The sequence below is a fragment of the Sorex fumeus genome, unplaced genomic scaffold (assembly GCF_029834395.1).
Source record: "Sorex fumeus unplaced genomic scaffold, SorFum_2.1 ptg000072l, whole genome shotgun sequence".
NCBI classification, from domain to species: domain Eukaryota; kingdom Metazoa; phylum Chordata; class Mammalia; order Eulipotyphla; family Soricidae; genus Sorex; species Sorex fumeus.
The window spans coordinates 9,629,220-9,649,220 of record NW_026606129.1 but is presented as its reverse complement, the minus strand read 5'-3'; the positions used below and the strand labels follow the sequence as shown (position 1 = coordinate 9,649,220).

Below are 20,001 nucleotides of genomic sequence, written 5' to 3'. Positions count from 1 at the left end.
TTAGGGGACAGGGCCCTTGCTTGTGTTCTGGCACTCACTTTCCCACCGGAACAATCCCCGTAACCGATGCAAGCATTCCGTGAAGTCGCGTAGGCGAGGGTTTGGGAGACGTTTCCGTCGGCCTGCGGGGAGTTGGTGGTGGTAGAGTGTGTCACTCCCCTGATAGCAGCCATCAGTTGCCGGCTGGTATCGAACGCTGTGGTCTTCAGCTCCCAGTCCGAGGTGGGGGTCAGTCCACAGGGGCTAAGAGGCTGAAACCCACTGGCCAGATGAAGCCTGGGTCAGAACTGCCCGTCTGGGGGCAGGACAGGGGCCGGTGCGCAGGCGTGGAAGGGGACCTCGGGAAGACCCTGTCGCTGTCACCCTCTCTCTAGGTCAAGAGGGGGGTTTGGGGAGAGGCGGGGGGTTGGTCACAGCCTGGCTGGGATGAGAAAAGGGGGACTCGAGGAGGGAGTGGGCACGGGGCCGAGGTGGGGTTTGCACGTGCCCTGACCTGTGTTTCTGATCCTGCAGAAGGAACTGAGGGCTGCCCCGAGGGGGAGGGATTTTTAGCTGGGGGAGCAGAGAGGGATGGCCCGGGGCTGGGCGGGGGCAGCCCCGGGAGGGGTGTAAGAAGTCCGGGGGTGCCACTTGGAACATAGTTGGGGAGAGTGTGAAGGAAGGGAAAAAGGGTGTTTGCCTTGTACGAGGCCGACCTGGGTTCGATCCCTAGCTCCCCACAGGGGTAAGCACGGGTGGTGTGTCCTCCTCGGCTTCCTCCTGGACACCTGCTTCTCATAAGCCAGTCCACCTTCTGCGCTATCTGTCGCCATGGCTACTGGCCCCATCTTCCCCGCCCTGTGTGTGGGGATAGCGTATCATCTGCCACGTGTTCCTCTCTAAGTCCCCAGCGCCCCACCCCCTGCCCCCGCGTCCCCTGAAAGCTCATCCTTTTGAGGGCTGGGCCGAGGGGCTCGCTCAGGATGTGGTCCTGGCGGGGAGAGGCACAGAGCAATGGTCCGGGGCCCCAGGGAAGGGAGAGGGACGAGTGTGTCTCTGGGCTCACATCAGGGCGGAACTGTGAGGCTTCTTAGAGGACCAAGTGGCAGGACCACCAGGAGGTGACAGCCCCCACCCTCACAGGGACCTGTCCTTCCCCCTGGGAAGCTGCCTTGGTGGGGGCCTTCTCTCCAGAAACCTCTCTGGGGCCCCTTGCAGCTCACTTTGGAGGCACTGTGTCCCCTTGTGGGGGGATAGGCCCGAGGCTTGGTGGAAGGTCAACCCCCGCATCTCAACCCCTGGGCAGAGCCCTGCTGTCAGCTGGGAGCAGGAGAGGGCCATCTGCCCGGGGTGCCACAGCCTCCCTCTAAGAAAAGGGGTATGGCGGGCAGGGCTGGCGGTCCCACAGTAGGGGGTCTCTGTTTTACTCCCGTTTGGCCACGGCCGCACACATGGCTGAGTGGACAGGCCGCGGGTGGGTGGGCTTTCCTGCCAGAACCCCTTCTAGATGGCCTGTCTTGTTCTGGAGTCTGGGACACTGGTCCAGAATGGGCTCTCGCTGTGTATGGTGTCTGAGAATCAAGACTCGAGATGTGTTTGGTGCCACCTGGTCTGCCAAAGGTGACTGATGAAGGAAGGGTTTTGTTTTTTTTTTCTTTTTGGGTCACATCCAGCGATGCTCAGGGGTTAGGGGTTACTCCTGGCTCTGCACTCAGGAATCACGCCTGGCGGTGCTCGGGGGACCCTGTGGGATGCCGGGAATTGAACCCGGGTCGGCTGCATGCAAGGCAAACGCCCTCCCTGCTGTACCATCACTCCGGCCCGGCTCCCTGATTTGGAATCACATCTCATCTCAGCCTTATTGCATCCCCCTGCCCCGTCCCCCTCCGCCCCTTGCTCATAGTGACCCATCGGCCCACCCCCGGCTTTGCTTCCTCCCCCCTCCCCAAGTTCACAAAACTTAATTAGAACTCTCCAGGTCAGAAGAGAGAGTACAGCAGGGAGGGCGTTTGCCTTGCATGCGGCTGACCCAGGTTCAATCCCCGCCACCACACGTGGTCCCCCAAGCCTGCCAGGTGTGACCTCTGAGCACAGAGCTAGGAGTAAACCCTGAGCATCACCCAAAACCCCAAAGCCAAACCAGAAGAAGAAGGAGAAGGAGAAGGAGAAGAAGAAGAAATCTCCACAGATTGGTGTAGCTGAGGCAAGGCGGCCATTGAGTGCATCTGTGTGAGCTCTGAGGGGGCTGGGGGTACCACTGTCTAAAGTAAAGCCCGCCCCCTGCTCATAATCCCCCCGAAGGATGGCACGTATGCACAAAGGCAAAAATATTGGGAGACGTATTGATCTCTCCGTTTTGGCAGGGGGAAGGTTTGGGTCACACCTGGTGATGCTCCAAGCTTATTCCTGGCTCCACGCTTCAGGGTCACTCCACTCAGTGCTTGGGGGACCATGTGGGATGCCAGGGATTGAACCCAGGCCAGCCACATATAAGGCAAGCAGCACCATCCCCACTGTCCTGTCGCTCCAGCCCTTGACACCCACCCCTCCCATTTTACACCCCCCATTTTACAGAGAAGGGGAGAGTTTTTTTTTTTTTTTAAATTGCGAAACGCCATGAGGTACAGTTGTAGACTTACAGACTTTCGTGCTTGGGTTTCAGTTATACAATGATCGAGTACCCATCCCTCCACCAGTGCCCATTTTCCACCACCATGGATCCCAGTATCCCTCCCACCCCTCATCCCTCCCCTTTCCACCCTGCCTGTGTGGCAGGGCATTCCCTTTTGCTCTCTTTTTCCTTTAGAGCGTTATAGTTTGCAATAGAGGTATTGAGTAGCCATCGTGTTTGGTCTATAGTCTACTTTCAGCACCCATCTCGCATCCCGAGCGAGTCCTCGAAACATCCTTGACTTGGTGTTCCCTTCTCTATCTGAGCTGCCTTTTCCCCCAGCATGTGCTGCCGGCCTCCAAGCCCTGAAGCAGACCTCCTGGTACTTATCTCAGCTATTCTTGGGTGTTTGACTCCCATTCTGTTATTTTATATTCCAGGAGGGGAGAGTCTTGCAGGGGTCCTGGTGCTGCCACACACACACACACACACACACACACACACACACCCCTGGTGCTTCTGAAGGGTCTGAGTCCCTGTTCACTGCCCTGGACATCCCTGTGGTTGGCCCAGGTGTCCCCTCCCCCAAGTGCTGAGGTCCTTCCTGCTCCCTTCCCTGCCTCACCCCCCCCTCCCCTGGCCTCACAGGTCTTCCTGGGTCTGTTGGCTTGCTGTCGGCTTAGCCTCGGTGTTCAGAAGTCTGCTTTATGGCCGCTGGCTCCTGCCCGTATTTGCTCTGGTCTTTTGGGCAGCCGCAGCTCCCGTCTCCCACCTGTGCCTGGCCCCGCCCCGCCCCCCCCAGCCCACACCTGGTGCCGGCAGCAGTGCCCCAGCCACTTCCTCCTGGCCTCCTCCTCCCTCCAACGGCCACTTTCACTCTCACCCAATCCTGTCACCGCCTGGGTGGGGCTGCCTGTCACCCGCGTGGCGCCCGCCCAGACGGCCGCTCAGGCGGGATTCCGGCTGCCCCCCTGGACCCTGTCGCCAGCAGGCTGTCTCGGCGCAGAGCCGGCCTCAGCCCTGCTGCACCGCTGCAGGCCTGTGCATGCCAGAGGGTCCTGCCAGGGGAAGGGCAGGCCAACAGCCGGCCGGTGAGTAAGAACCTGCGGAGAGAAACCCGCGGGGAAGGCTTTGAAGTGGCTGCGGGAGCCGCACCCCTGCCTGCCCTGCCCCACACAGCCGCCCGGCAGACACCCGTCTCGGCCACTACACCCTGCAGCTTGTAGGGACTGGTGGTAGTGTGCCTGTGTGTGCCTGTGTGTGGATGTGTGTGAATGTGTCTGTGTGTGTGTCTGCGTGTGTGTATTTGTGTGAATGTGTGTGAGTATCTGTGTGTGCATGGATGTGAGTGAGTGTGTGTATGATGTTGTGTGTGCATGATGTGCGTGTGAGTGTGTCTGTGAGTGTATGTGTCAGTATGTGTGTGTATGAGTGTGTGTATGTGTGTGAATGTATGTATGTGTGTGAGTGTGTGTAAATGTGTCTGTGTGAGTGTGTGGGTGTATATGTGTGTGAATGTGTATGTATGATTGTGTCTGTGTGTGTATGTGAAAGTGTGTGAGTATCTGTGAGTGTGTCTTTTCTGTGTGTGAGTTTGTGTCTGTGTGTATGTGTGTGTATGATGTGTGTGTCTGTGAGTATGTATTTGTGTGTGAATGTGTGTGTGAGTTTGTATGTATGAGTGTGTGTGAATGTGTGTGTATGTATCTGTGTGAATGTGTGTGTTTGTGTATGTGTGTGTGTCTTCTCTTTGTTATCTTATTCCACAGACTTGAGTTTCAAGGCGGGAGCCTGGCTCCTTGATTCTTCCTTGCTTCTCCTGGGCTCAGGGTGATTCCCGGGTGGGTGTGTAGAAAAGGCCACAGCAGGTGGCAGGGACCTTGCAGACCAGCCTGAAGCACTTCCTCCCTGGCCTCCGTGAACGCGCCTTGTTGGGGAGTTAAGATTTCAGAGAGCTCAGCGTGAAGGAATAAACTTTAATCTTTTGGTTTTGGTTTGGTTTGGGGTCACACCCGGCGATGCTCAGGGGTTACGCTGGCTCTGCACTCAGGAATCACTCCTGGCGGTGCGCAGGGACCATCTGGGATGCGGGGGATGGAACCCGGTCAGCCGCGTGCAGGACAGACTCCTGGCTGCTCTCTGCGGTCCTGTTCATCCCGGACCTCTGGGGGTGTGCCTCGGGGACCACTGCTCTGTCATTGGTTGCTTTTCTTTTCCCCAGGGCTGACATTTTGCTTCTGCCCATGACTTGTATAACTCAGGGTGCACATTGCCATGTGTCTGTGGACCTTCAGAATTTTGAGAGCACTGGCCTCCCGTTTAAGGGGGATGGTGAACGAATTTCAAGTCTGAATCCGGCCTCGGGAATTGGGAGGAGCGTATCTGCACGAGGACTTCATTAAAATCCGAGACTTTCTGCCCAAGTCCTTCCCAAGGGGGGGAGACTGGCCCGGGGGAGGGCACAGGAGTGAGTTCTGGGGTCAGTGGGGCACCTGTGTCACCGCCGGCTGCCCAAACCTCCCCTTCGCCTCCTCCACCTTTGAACCGGTTCACAGATGCTTAGTCATCCACCCCCGGAGCGCCCGCCCTGTCTCCCCCCACCCCCCACTCTGAGAAGGAGAGCTGGGCTTGCTGGCGGTTTCCCAGCCCGCCTTCCCGCTGGAACACCGTCTCTCTCTCTCCCCCTCGCGGGCTCCCTCACGCTGCATCCTCGACGGCAAACACACGCGTTCGCCTGCCCTGCCCTTCCCGCGCACACCTGCCTCTTTCCCGGCCCTCGCATCCCTCTAAGTTAATTTCTTTCAACAAAAACTCTTTATTTTTACTTATTTATTTAATTTTTGGCTTTTTGGGTCACACCTGGCAATGCACAGGGGTTCCTCTTGGCTCTGCACTCAGGAATTACCCCTGGCAGTGCTCAGGGGATGCTGGGAATCGAACCTGGGCTGGCCGTGTGCAAGGCAAACGCCCTACCCGTTTATGTGCTATTGCTCCAGCCCAACAAAAACTGTTTTTGCTTCACACAATAACAAATCGAAACACAACCCCCAAACGGGGCGGATGGGGGAGTGGTCCTAATTGGTTCCGGGCTCTTAGATTCTCGTCTTCGGTCTGGGGTGGGGGGCTCCGGGTGGGAAACACGTTCCCCACGCACCTGCCTGCTTGCAGCTTCGAAGCAGATGGTTCCTCTCCGTTCTGCAGGACAAGCCCCTGAGCATCGTGGGGTGTACCCTAACCCCCACCTCCCAGTAAAGGAGTCAGTCACACTGTGGGGGCCGGGAGGTGGTGGGGGTGGACGGGCACATGCATGGTCTGTTGGGTGTTCAAGACCCTGGGCTGGGTGCTCTCCTGCTGGGGTGCCCTGGTGAGCTCAAGCACCCCTCAGCAGTGGGAAGCCAGCTGTGCTTTGGGTGGGACTCGGGGGGAAAATGGCGGGTTTTCATCTGCCGGGCACTTTCAATTGTGAACAGAATCTTGCTGCTGGGTGTCGAGGTGGGAAGACGCTAGAAGCCTAGGACTTGCCTTCCCTGAGTTTACAGATCTGTGCAGTGGACGTGCGCCTAATAGGCCCAGCTCAGCGCCATGCAGCTGTGCTGCAGTTTGTGTTAAACCAACGTTCAAGTGTGAGCCACCCGTGGTGCACGCTGGCATTGGCCTGAAAAGCAGGGTCTTTGCTTCTTTCTTTTTTTTTCTTAAATGTAGTTCTTTGTGGAATCGCCGTGAGATACCAAGTCACCAAGTTGTTCACAATCGTGTCTCATAGTAGTACAGGGTCAGAGCCCCCAATCCCTCCACCAGGGTCAGTTGCCTCCTCTGTCAGTTCCCTCCTGTGTGACAGATATTTTAATTTTTTCCTTTTTTCCCTTTTCATTTTTGAACCACACCCAGCGCTGCTCAGGCTTAACTCCTGGCTCTGCACCCAGAAATCCCTCCTGGCGGTGCTCAGGGAACCATGTGGCGTGCCGGGGATCGAACCCAGGTCAGGGGTGCCCTACCCGCTGTGCTATCACGCTGGCCCGCTCTGTTTTCCTTACAGGCACCGTGGTTTGCAGTCCTGATACTGAAAGGGCATCACGCACGTCACCTGGCCTCTTTTCAGGACCCAGTTCTTGTCCAGAGCCATCATTTCCCACGGTCATTGTCACAGGGGTCCCTTCTCTTAGGGACACTGATTTCTTTTTCTTTTTCTTTTTGGATCACACCCAGTGATGCTCAGGGGTTATCCTGGCTCTGCATTTAGGAATCACTCCTGTCGGTATGGGATGCTGGGATCAAAGCCCAGGTTGACCGTGTGCAAGGCAAATGCCCTCCCTGCTGTACTATCTCTCCAGCCCGGGACACTGGTCTCTAACCACGTCTCTCCCCAACACGCCAATTGTGAAAGCTTCCTACTAAGAACCGGCCTGGCCCTTGTTTCTGTTGTCTTTGGATATTTGGGTATCCTTCCCTACTGTGTTTCTTCATATCCCCAAAGTGAGTGTGCTCACTCTCTCTGTCCCACTCCCTCTGACTCCTATCACTCAGCGTGATGCTCTCTGTGTAACATATATCAGCAAATTCCATTTTCTCCCTAAAGTAAGTAAAGTAAAGGCCCTCCCGTTGATCGTCGATTTGCTCGAGCGGGCCCAGTAACATCTCCATCATGAGACTTGTTGTTACTGTGTCTGGCATATTGAATACGTCATGGGGAGCTTGCCAGGCTCTGCCGTGCGGGCGAGATACTCTCGGTAGCTTGCCGGGCTCTCCGAGAGGGGCGGAGGAATCGAACTCGGGTCGGCCATGTTGGCTGCGTGCAAGGCAAACGCCCTACCGCTGTGCTATCGCTTCTCCCTAATGGCTGTATAGTATTCCGCTGTGTAGATGTACCATAGCTTCTCTATCCACTTGTTCTATTCTTGGGCACTTGGGTTGTTTGTAGACTTCGGCCATTGTGATTCATGCTGTGATGAACACAGGATTGCAGATGCTTTTTTTGCAGTGTGTTTTGGGCCCCTGGGGTAGATTCCCAGGAGTGGAATTTCTGGGTGGCATGGAAGCTCAGTTCCTGTTTATTTGAGGAATGTCTGTATTGTTTTCCAAAAAGGCTGGACCAGTCAGCATCCCCACCCGCAGTGAATGAGGGTCCCTTTCCCCTCCCCATGCACCACGCCCTGTCCCTCCCCTCCTCGTCCCTCCCCCTGTTTTGCCCTCCCCCTTCCCTTCCCTGCCCCCCCACACACACACCAGCACTGGTTGTTGTTGCCTTTTGTGATGTGTCTCTGTCTCTCTGGCTTGATGTGGTATCTCATTGATGTTTTGATTTGCATCTCCCTAATGAGTGAGATAGCGCATTTCTTGTGTTGTTTGTCTGCGTGGGTTTCTTCTTTGAGGATGCTTCTCTTCATCTCTTCTCCCCATTTTTGGATGGGGTTGGAATTTTTTTTTTTTAACATAGGAGTACTGCTATTTATTCAGCCACTGATTAGTAAAAAAAAAAGTAAAGGCCCTCCCGTTGATCATCGATTTGCTCGAGCGGGCCCAGTAACGTCTCCATTGGAGACTTTGTTGTTACTGTGTCTGGCATATCGAATACTCTCGGTAGCTTGCCGGGCTCTCCGAGAGGGGCGGAGGAATTGAACTTGGGTCGGCCATGTTGGCTGCATGCAAGGCAGATGCCCTACCCGCTGTGCTATCGCTCCAGCCCTGATTAGCTGATTGAATTGGGCACGAACTCCATAAGGGGTTGGATTTTTTTAATGCAAAGTTCTACCAACACTTCATTTTTTTAATTTTTAATTTTTAGGTTTTTTGGCTTTTGGGGTCACACCCAGCTATGCTCATGGGTTACTCCTGGCTCTACATTCAGCAATTTCTCTTAGTGATACTGAAGGGACCACATGGGATGCTGGGGATCGAACCCGGGTGGGCTGCACGCAAGGCAAAAATGCCCAACAGCGCTGTGCAATTGCTTTGACCCTGTCTACCAGCACCTTATGATATCTTGGATAATATCCCTTGATCTGATGAGTAGAAATAATTTAATAATTTCTCCCAGTCTGCTGGACTGTCTGGGTATTGGTCTTTGTTTTTTTGGAGGTGCAGAGGCTTCTTGCTATTTTTTTTCTTTTTTGGGTAACACCTGGCGATGCTTAGGGGTTACTCTTGCTCTGCACCTGGAGGTGCTTGGGGGACCATATGGGATGCCGGGGATCAGACCCGGGTTGGCTGCATGCAAGGCAAACACCCTCCCTGCTGGACTATCGCTCCAGCCCTGGCCGCTTGCTTTAATGTAGCTCTGTTTGTTTATATTTGTCAAGCCAGTGTTTTCTCCATTTTTAACACTGGCTGCCCAGAAGCTGTAAGGAAACGCATTCCTACGGTACTTAAATCTGAAATGCTGGACTCCGAGTCTGCCCCGGGATCCTTCCCTATGCTTTCAATGCCCGACTCTGCCTCCTACGGGGGCAAAGGCCATAGGGTGGTCGCAGCCGGGCACTCGAAATCCCTCCCAGCTTCACTGAGCATTCCTAGATATGCAGACACTTAAGAAAAATAGAATTGAAAAAACAAATTACAAGCCTTTGAAAAAAAGATGTTGCTGGGGGCCAGAGAGAGAGGATAGTGGGTAGGTGTTTTCTTGGCATACGGCTGACCTGGTTTGATCCGTGACATCTGATACGGTCCCCCAAGCATGCCGGGAGTGATGCCTGACCACAGAGCCAGTAATAGCCCCTGAGCACTACTGGGTGTGGACCCCCTGCCCCCCCAAATCCAAATATGGTGCTTGGTAAATTGATATTCTGTGGGAGGCTTTGCAATTGCTTTCAAAACAGCGTTGAAAAGCAACAGATACCACTTGGCTTGAAAGGACCTTGAACTCAGCAGTGAAATTCATTTTTCATGGCCCCTTGGCCTGGGTTCAGTTCTGCGCTCATGCAAAGTATCTCTTCGCTAAGGAGGCGAAAGAACGGAAGAATTAATGCAATCTCAGGGTTTTTGTTAAAAACCAGTATGCCGACCGCCACCCCGCTCAAGTCCTGGGCTGGCGTGGCTGCGTGCATAGAGCAGCCTTTGTCCCCAGAGCTATTTTTTCCTGGGTTTGTCCGGGCTAGCATGTCATTATGCTCACACAAACATTTATAAGCACAAACCTCGTGGGGGGAGTCGCCGTGTGCAGGGGCCTTTCAGGGCCGGGCTGCTTCCTGCGGGCCCGCAAAGGTTCGCTTCTAGCCCCTGTGGACTTTAACCCTTTCTCTGTCCTCCTGAGTCAGAGCTCTGCAAGGGCGGGGGGTGGAGGGGGGAACGTGCGCCCTCAGAAGAGTGACTGCATCTGGCGGGGAATCGCGCCCAGGGTCGGCTTCCAGAATTCTGCAAGTCTTTCGAATTTGGCTGAAATCCTCATTCCTCTTGTTCCCGTTCAGGCTCCAACCAGGAATGGAGACGCCGTTGGATGTCTTGTCAAGGGCCGCGTCTCTGGTGCACGCCGTGGATGAGAAACGTAAGTCAGTCACCAGCTCTCTTTAACACGGGGGGTGCGCACACTCATGTGTGCGTGCGCGTGCATGTGTGAACAGGTTTGTGCATGTGTGTGTGTGCGTGCACGTTTTCCTGTGTGCATGTGTGCCTGCATGCACATGTGTGTGCACGCGCGCACATGTGTGTGTATGCGTGTGTGTGTGTGTGTGTGTGTGTGTGTGTGTGTGTGTTGCGCCTTGCCCCTGCGTCAGTAAGGTATTTCTCTGACTCAGGAGGCTCACTCAGAGGCCTCATGTGTATTTTCCTGGGTCCGAACAACAAAGTCTCTTTTACGTTCCCCCCCAGAGGGCTGGGCTTGTGCCATGCGCCAGGGAACGCCTTGTCCTGGCAGCTGGGTTCTGTCGTGGGGGTTGAACAATGGGGTGCCTTCGTGTCTTTCCAGGCTGGGGTGCGTGGACTAACGCCGTGGCTTCCACCACTGGCCCACAGAACGGTGCGGTCCGTGGGCATCGGCAGGTGGGGCCCTGGGGCCGCCACTTGTTGGAACTATCGGTGTGTGTCCCGGTTGCAGGATGGGAAGGTTCGGGCTCGCTGGACTCACTGGCCAGCAGAGGCCGAGTCCCGCCTAGCCAGGCTGGTGGCCGCTTCCCTGCTCGGGGAGTGTGGGATGAGTCGCGGTGGGCAGGGGTCAGGCTGGTCCCTCTGTGGAGCCGAGGGGAGCATCTCGGGGGTGACGTGCTGACCAGGCGGGCGAGCCGCGTCGTGTTCTCGCCAACTCTCGGGCTGGGGACAAGGTTGAATGACCTTTAGCTCTGCAGTGTCCATGACACTAACTCAGGTGGCCGAGCTGTCGCCGCGGCTGGTGCTGGAAGGTGAGTTTGTGGTTCAGCCGGAAGGGCCTGTGCTGTGGTCCGTCCAGCTGCCAAGACCCGCCTGAGACAGACCACAGGGGCCGTCTGTACTGTCCCTGTGCCTGCATCCCCCTCTCTGGCCGCCACCAGCTGCATGCAGATGGCCTGGAAGCCGAGCAGGACACTGTGAGTGTGAGGGTGGCCCTTTCTCCCAGTCTCTTACATAATCTACATTGGTTTCCCTTGGGGTTCTGGGGGCCTCTTAGTGCCTGAAGGGGCAGCAGGAGGATCAAGGGCCCAGGGACCCTGCGTGGGTGCAGGGCTTGTACCCCAGGTGAGATCAGGCCGCTCACGCAATGGATTTTATTCCAGAACATTCTTCTGTGCGCCAAGGTGATTCCAGATGGGGCAGAGCTGACGTGATAGGCGGGTAATGGGGATCAGATTCTGGGCCTCAGGCTTGTGTATGCAGATGTGGGGTGGGGGTGGGGGCTGGGGAAGTCTCACCGTGTCTGTAGCCCGAACGCTGAGGCGCAGGCCGGGCCCCACACACAAGACACAAGATTCTAGTGGCCGGCCCTGAAGGGAGCTAGAAGAAATTATTTCCTTTTGGTTTTGAAGCCACACAGGGCACTGTTCGGGGTTACTCCCGGCTCTGCACCCGGGAATCCTTCTGCCGTGAGCAGGTGACATGAACAGGACAAACCCCCGCAAGGCCCCTGGCGCCCGGCCACAGTCTGGCCGCCCGTGTCTTAAGACCTCTTCGGGCTTGTCCAGCCTGACTCGGCTTACTCTCTGCCCTCGATTAACCCTGATTTAGCTTTTGTTGTGTGTGGCTCTCACACTCAGCATTCTCCTGGATGCTTTAGAGGGGGAAGAAAAAAAAAAGAACCTCCATGAAGGTAATCTGATTCGGGTGTCTCATTACCGAGAGAAAAATGTTCGCCGCCTGGAGATCGGTTTCTCGGCTCCACTCGTGACCCAGATGCGTCCCCTGCCTCTCGCTCTGTGCAGGCGTTCTCGAAGATGCTATTGTGCGAGCGTCTGGGGGAGCAGCACCTATTAGGGACCCGACTGCCTGATACCGGGAGCGTAGGGCCTCACTCATTATGTCTGCGCTCAGAGAAGAAAAGAAATATCTCCGTGCCAGTCATGGTGAAGTGGCGGTTTTGTTGTCGCACAATAGACATTTATCTGGATGGCCTAGAAGGAATACATTTACTCAAAATGATCGTCTCGGTGCTCGTGAGACACTGATGGGGTCAGAGTCCAGGGGAGCCCTGGCAGGGACTCGATGGTGACCCGGGGGAGATTGGCAGTCGCCCTGTTCCCAGGGAGCCACTGGCCAGAGCTGGGGCGGCCCCACCTCGCTCCCAGCCTGGTTCCCACTGGTCCAAAGTGAGTCCGCGCACGTGGGTGCTGCTGTCTACGTCACCCAGGGGCATCTGTGTGTGATTGCTTGGTGGGGAACATTCATCTGGTTCATTTGGGGTGGTTCTAGAACTTTCTGATAGGATTTTTGGAAAATAAATTATTTAAAAGATTTATTGATTGGGGCCGGAGCGATATAGTACACTGGGTAAGGAATTTGCTGTGCACGTGGCCGACCTGGGTTCGATACCCGGCATCCCTTATGGTCCCCTGAGCACTGCCAGGGGTGATTCTTGAGTGCAGAGCCAGGAGGAACCCCTGAGCATCTCCATATATGGTCTCAAAACAAAATACAAAACCAAAAAAGTTTTTCTTTTTGGGCCACACCTAGCGATGCTCAGGGGTTCCTCCTGGCTCTGCACTCAGGAATTACTCCTGGCAGTGCTCGGGGGACCCTATGGGATGCTGGGGATTAAAACTCAGGTTGGCCACATGCAAGGCAAAAGCCCTACCCCGCTGCACTATTGCTCCGGCCCAACAAAAAATTATTGATTGAGGTTTTGTGATCTACAATACAGTTAATGATGGTTTCTCAGGGGCCAGAGAGTCCAGTGGGGAGGGTGCTGGCCTTGCACACAGCTAAGCTGGGTTCGATCTCCGGCATCCCATATGGTCCCCCAAGCACCACCAGGAGTGATCCCTGAGCTCAGAGTCAGGAGTGAGACTGGAACACTTTCAGGTGTGTCCCTCCCTAATAGCAAACAACCCCCCTCCCCAATAATGTTTTCTCATGCTGATCAGACATTTCCCCCTGGGTCTGGGCTGATTTTCTCCCTGAGACTCCACTTTCTTCTTTGTTTTTGGGCTACAACCCGTGGTACTCAGGGCTCACTCCTGGCTCTGCATTCAGGGGTCACCCCTGACAGGACTCAGGTGGCGGGGAGAATGGGTTGGGGGGGCACATGGGGTGCCGGGGACCGAACCCTGGCCAGCCCCATGCAAGGCAAGCGCCCTCCCCGCTGTGCTATGGCTCCAGCCCCTCCGCCCCACAGTGAGGGAGGCCACGCAAATGCTGGGCTGGCTCCTGATGCCCGCGGACTCGTCCTCTCAGCTTTGAGGGTTTGGTGGACGGGTCAGGGGTCCCAAACATGCCCACGGCCACAGCAGCTGGATAAAGCTAGCATGCACGCTGCTGTTGTCCCCGGAGAAGCTCCTGGAAATTCTCTGTCCTCTCTTGCTTGGTGGCAGCCACTGAGGTTGGCCCTGGGGTCAGTCACTGCAAGTAGGAGAGCCTCCTGGGAAGGTGGAGAAGCGTGGAAATTCCGAAGTTGATTTTCTTTTTTGTTGCCTCAGCCTGTGGTTCTCCGGGACCCCCTGCGGATGCTCGAACCCACAGGGCATAGACCCACAAGAGTGTGCTTTGCCCTCCCGATGTCCTGCCGCTCTCTCCTCCCTGAGCTTTTGTTTCCATATTATTTTGCAGATCAGGGCCCTCATGTTTGTATCTCTGTAGGTTTATATTGCCCTGATAAGGAAAAATAACACTAAAAAAAAAAAAAGACCCCCTGATGAGAGCAGTCCCAGTTGCCCACAGCTGCACGCCTGAGCTGTTTTCTTTCCGATCCGCCTCCTTTTGGGTCTGGGGGTGATGCTCAGGGGTTTCTCTTGGCTCTGTGCTCTGGAATTACTCCTGGCAGTGCTCCGGGGACTCTATGAGAATGCGGGGATCAAACCCGGGCCACTGTGTGCAAGGCGAATGCCCTTGGTGTCGTTCGATCATGCCAGCCTTCATGCCAGCACTGGACCGTGACTTGGAGTGCGCACACACACACACACACACACACACACACATACACATACACACACACACACTATTCACGCGTGACAGAAATGACATGAAAGCTTCATGTGGTGGGGCAGCTCCACTGGCCTCTCCTGCCCCGCGTGGGGCTCTCACCCCAGAGCCGGGGCCTGTGTCCCCCCCAGTAGCCCTGGGGCCCCATCAGTGTCAGGCTTCAGGTGAAAATATGAGTGGAGCGTCGCTCTCTGCCGGGAGCAGCGCTTACTTCCTGCTCTGGCCGGGAGGTGCTGACTCACCCGTCACCGTCACTGTGCCGCTCTCTGGCAGGCTGGTGACCCACACCGGGTGGCTCCGGGTGGCTGGTTGGGGCTGGAGAAGGTGGACATACGTGGGTCACACCCAGGGCGCCCCCTGGTCTGTGCCCTGGGCCGTGGTCGCCTTCCTCCTTCCTCCTCAGACTCCCCAGGGGCCTCCAGGCCGGCCCACCCAGGGCTTCTGACCGGGGCAGGGACACCCAGAGAGAGGAGGATAAGGGAAGCTCTGGGAGGTGACTTTCCTGGTGGCGCCCCAGCTGGGCTCCTGCCTCCTGGTCACGCGTCCTCGGGAGTGAGTTCTTGACCTGGCCCCCAGGAGGGGTCCCCGAGCCCAGGGCAGGTCGACCCTGAGCACCTCGGGGCTGGTTCCAAAGACAAAACAAAACCCGGCCGAGAAAAGGGGAGTGCTGGGGCCAGGAAGATGCCCAAGGGCCGAGCGTGGCTTCGGGAGCCCTGGGTGCCTCCCAGAGCCGCGACCCACCTACGTCCCCAGCGCCAGGCCGACAGCAGCCCCGAAACCCTACAGGGTTTCGCCCCTAGAACCTTCTAGCCAGGGGATACTGCAGTTATTTATTTATTTATTTTATTTTTCTTTTTTGGGTCACACCTGGCAATGCACAGGAGTTACTCCTGGCTCTGCACTCAGGAATTAGCCGTGACCATATGGGAGGCTGGAAATCGAATGCGGGTCGGCCGCATGCAAGGCAAATGCTCTACCCGCTGTGCTATGGCTCCAGCCCCAAGGGGGATACTGCATTTCTACGGCTCATAATCCTTTAACCATATTCACCATTACTTGTCCCTCCTTAATGATTCACTCACCATTCATCCATTCTGTCTGCCGCTTCTCCCGGTGTCTGTCTCTGGTACAGCCGGGTTTGTGCAACGCATACACATGCCAATGCCATGCACGCACGTTACGTGCACACGCACATGCACACACATACACAAGCATGCACACACACACACATACATGCATGCACGCACGCATAGACACACACATGCCTCTGTGTCCTGCACACTCTCTGCGCAGGGGCACCCTCTGACCACACCGTGTTTGGAAGACTTCACTCTAATGTGACGTCAGGGCCAGAGAGAGCCCAGGGGTGAAAGCAGTTGCCGTGCACGCGGCTGACCTGGGTTCAGTCCCGACAGCACATACTGTCCGTCTCCCCAGCACCGCCAGGAGTGATCCGGGTGTGACCCCAGACTCTTCCCTGTCACCCTCCTATACCACCCCTCAAAAAAAAAAATTTAGCAAGAAAGAAAACATAAAACCAGTGTCCTCCCCGTGGGTCCTGGCGCTCGGCCTCTGCTCTGACCGCCAGCCTGGCCTTGACCAGTGCAGGCGCTGGGCAGGCTTGCGGTCTGCCGCGGCCCGGCTCGTGACTTCTGTTCACCTTCCAGTGTCAGGACTGAATTTGTGGCCTTCTCTAGAGGCCGGGGCCACCGACAGCACATCTCGTGGTCCCTCCGAGAACTGTGATCTCGCAGCATCCCTGTCCACAAGCTGCATGCAGCTAACCAGAGTGTCCCTGAGGGGGCCCATGGCTCCCCTCATTGCTGCCGCCAGCCCAAGCGTTTTCGTTCAGGCCCTTCCAGCAGCTTCCGCAGAGGATTCCACATGCTTTCTGAGTTTTCGGTCAGGGCAGATTAGCGTGGCGCTTTTATTTTTGGGGGGGGGGGTGTCACACCCGGAGATGCATAGATGCTCAGGGGTTACTCCTGGCTCTGCACTAAAGAACCACTCCTGGCAGTGCTCAGGGGGCCTTATAGGATGCTGGGAATCGAACCCAGGTCGGCCGTATGCAAGGCAAACGCCCCACCCGCTGTGCTCTTACTGTTCCAGCCCCATGCATGGTGCGGTTTGAAATGGACCTCCGTGAGGAAGGTCAGTTAGCAGCGTGGATTCGGGAGCTGGCCCCACCGGATGGCCCCAAGACACCTGGACACCTCATTGCTATTCCCTCAAGTGAATCAGTCTTTACAAGCCCCTCCCTCCCTCCAGGGCACACTCACAGAGCCGTTTGGAGCCAGCAGAAACCGTGCTGATCGAAACCTTGCAAGGGGCAGTTCTTTCCCCTTCCTGGGACTCATTCCCCCACCCCCCTGCACGTTCCCTCTTCCTGCTCTTTCTTCCTCTCCCCTGTCGGTTTGGGGAGGAAAGGTTCCCCTCGTCTTCCCAAGCTCCTCAGCCTCTCACCCTTCGAAGCCCGTTGCTGAGAAGTCCGCGTTGCTGAGACCGTCCCTCCTGTGTGGGACTCGCCTGGCTGGACGGCGGTCTCTTTAGTTATTTAGTTATTATTAATTTAGTTATTAATAGACGGTCTATTAATAACTCAGTTATTATTTTGTTTTGCAGCGAGGCAGGTGTCCTACCCACTGTCACCTCACTCTGGCCCTGCAGTCTCTTTCGAAATGAACTTGAGGGTTCAGAGCTACACAGGTCAGGGGTGAAGGCGCGTTTGCCGTGCACGCGGCAAACGTGGTTGTCCCCCAAGCCTCGCCAGGAGTGGTTCCCGAGCACAGAGCCAGGAGCAAATCCTGAGTACTGGCAGGTGTGGCCCAGACTAAACTGAACCAAAGCAACAACAGCAAATCCCAGTGAGCAAGGCGGAGAGGGGTCTCAGCTCCCCGCCAAGAGCCCCATTGAGGCCCTCCGAATAAAATGTTTAGTTGGGCTGGAGGGATAGTCCAGTGGGTAGGGCACTGCCTTGCATGTGATTCACCAGGATTCAATCCCAGCTACCACAGATGGTCCCCTGAGCCCTGCCAGGAGGGATCCCTGAGCACAGAGCCAGGAGTGAGCCCTGAGCACTGCAGGGTGTGGCCCCCCCAAACCAAAACCACCACCAAAAAACCTCCTGTTTAATTTGCTAGAGGCTGAACTCGTCAGAAAAATACTAGACCAAGGCTGGAGAGATGGCACAGTGGGTAGGGCACTCACTTTGCCCAGGTTTTATCTAGGCCTCCCATAAGAGCGATCCCTGTGCACTGTGGGTGCAAACCCCCCCAATTTTTTTTTTTGCCTTTTGGGTCACACCCAGCGATGCTCAGGGGTCACTCCTGGCTCTGCACTCAGGAATCACGCCTGGCGGTGATTGGGATATGGGATACCGGGGATCGAACCCGGGTCGGCCGTGTGCAAGGCAAATGCCCTACCCACTGTGCTATCGCTCCGGCCCCCCCCAAATTTTTTTAAGGTGTAGTACCTTCTACTCTACACCAAAGCAAATTTCCTATGTGTTAAAGAACTTGTACGTAAATATGGAAAATATGGATGATAAATGCTGCCTAGGAAATTGTTCTTTTTTTTTGCTTTTGGGTCACACCCAGCGGTGCTCAGGGGTTGCTCCTGGCTCTCGCTCAGGAATTCCACCTGGCAGTGTGTTTGGGGGAACCCTATGGGATGCTGGATGCTGGGGATTGAACCCAGGTCAACCGCATGCAAGGAAAAGGCCCTACCCACTGTACTATCACTCTGGCCCAGGAAACAGTTCTTGAGCAAGTTTGTGTACCCAGAAGAGAAGGGTGAAAGATGCTCTCAGAAGCGAGAGTTTCAGCACGGGACGCCGTCACTGAGTGTGGGGGGCTCATGTTTAAAAGTTTATCTTGAAGGCAGAGTCTATTTTTACGTCAGTCCATCATGCGTCCTTGTGTGAACACGATACGGAAGGACAACAGCCACGGGTGGGCGTCCCTGGGCAGGTGCCGCTTGGCCCTGGCCTCTGTGTCTGTCTGTCCTGACGCTGTGTGTCTGTCCCCAGGGAGCGTCGCTGCACGGAACCAAGCCCTGCTCCTAGCATGTCTGTGTGTCTGTTCATCCTGACATTGTGTGTCTGTCCCCAGGGAGCGTTGCTGTGTGGGACCAAACCATGCCCACAGCGCGTCTGTTCCTGGTCCCTGGAACCCACAAAGGGCCACCCTGGTTGCCTGGCCTCTGCCGAGTCCTCCCACTCTGTCTCCGCCTCTCCTGCACCCCAGACTTCTCCCTCATGGTGGAGGTGCTCCCCCCAGGGATGAGCGGGCAGGAGCTGAGTGTTTCTGAGCACTGGGCATTGGGTACCCCCGCCTGACAGCTCAGGTCCTCAGACGGGTTTGGTCCCTGGTCACCGCCGAGGCTGTGAGGTTTGGATACTGAAGCTGCCAGGACTGTGTCGTCCCCGGGGCCATCTGCAGTGAGGCATCTCTGAGGTGCCCTGGAGACCTGCTGTGCCCGGCTCAGCATCAGCTCTCGCTGGCACCAGGAATGTTCGGGCACTGGACCAGCCCCCCACACCCCCCTAGCCCTGGCTGACTCCTCCCCACAGCCCCCCCTGCTCCCGGGTGCCCTCCAGAGAGGGAACCCAGCCTCACCCCCATTCCTAACTCCGAGGTGTGGATGGGCCCCCAGTTCTCATTCTTCCCCCCCGCCCCAAGACTCAGGGAGCCCCCTTGGACCCAGAAACTCATTCCAGGGAGCAGCTCTTAAGTCCCCTCAGGGGTAAGTTTTCTTCTCTTCTTTCTTGTCTCCTGACTGCTTTCTCTGGCAGATATGGGGTCTGGGGCCAGAGGGCGAGTACGGCGGGGAGGGCGTTTGCCTTGCACACGGCCGACCTAGGTTCGATTCCCAGCATCCCATAGGGTCCCCCGAGCACCGCCAGGAGTAATTCCTGAGTGCATGAGCCAGGAGGAACCCCTGTGCATCCCCGGGTGTGACCTGAAAAAAAAAAGACTGTGCAGTTGTGAACTTATCAGTCCTTGGGGGCCCCCTCGGGGAGGACCCCCCTCACCCTCATGGCGTGTGAATACTGTGCTGGCACGTCGCCCTTAATCGGGCTGAAGTGTGAGACGGGAGTTTGGCGTCTTTGCCGGGAAAGCCGGGAAGCCCTTCGCTGGCCCGGAGGGTCCCCCTGCCTGCTTGGAGGCTTGTGATCTGCTGTTCTGGGAAATGAAGGGCCAAAACGGCGCAGTCCCAGCAAGCACTGGGCTGGCCAGTGCCCAGGTCTGGGCCGGCCGCGTGGGCCACTCGCCCGGTCTCTCCAAACGCATCGCGGGGCGTCTGACAAACCTATTTTTAAGAGGCGTGTGGCTGGACACTGGGCTTCAAGCCAGGCCCCGGCTTCGTGGAATTTTCCCAGTTGATGTTCTGATGGAGAAGAGCGAGTGTGTGGGTCCGTGCTCTGGGGGCTGCTGGGTGGGTCTGAGCAGAGACACAGCAGTGGGGGTGCCCAGCCAGGCCCCCGTGTCCCATCCTACGGCATGGGCAGCTGCGATCTTTGTCCCTCTTCCGTGTTGTGTTTGGGCCCCTACTGGCTGTGCTCAGGGCTCACTCCTGGCTCTGTCCAGGGATCCGTCGTGTAGGGCTGGGGAGCCCACGGGGTGCTGGGGTTGGAGCCTGGGGTGGCCCTACCATACAGGGCAAGTGCTCGACCCGCTGGACTACTGCTCCCCAGCACCCCTGTTTTTTTGGGGGGGTCACACCCAGTGATGCTCAGGGGTTATTCCTGGCTCTGCACTCAGGAATCATTCCTGGCGGTGCTTGGGGGACCATATGAGATGCTGGGAATTGAACCCAGGTTGGTCGCGTGCAAGGCAAACATCCTACCCACTGTGATATCGCTCTGCCCCCCTGTTTTT

At 56.5% G+C, this 20,001-nt stretch overlaps 1 protein-coding gene across 2 annotated transcripts in view; it reads left to right on the top strand.

Moving 5' to 3' along the window:
* The window catches only part of VGLL4 (vestigial like family member 4), a 98,365-nt gene that overhangs the window by 7,440 nt on the left and 70,924 nt on the right, over positions 1 to 20,001 (top strand). For both annotated transcript variants that reach the window (XM_056129628.1, XM_056129627.1), the window contains exon 2: positions 9,991 to 10,067. In XM_056129628.1, coding sequence (XP_055985603.1) covers positions 10,004 to 10,067 — 64 coding nt within the window. In that variant the 5' untranslated portion in view covers positions 9,991 to 10,003. The remainder of the gene's footprint in view (positions 1 to 9,990; positions 10,068 to 20,001) is intronic.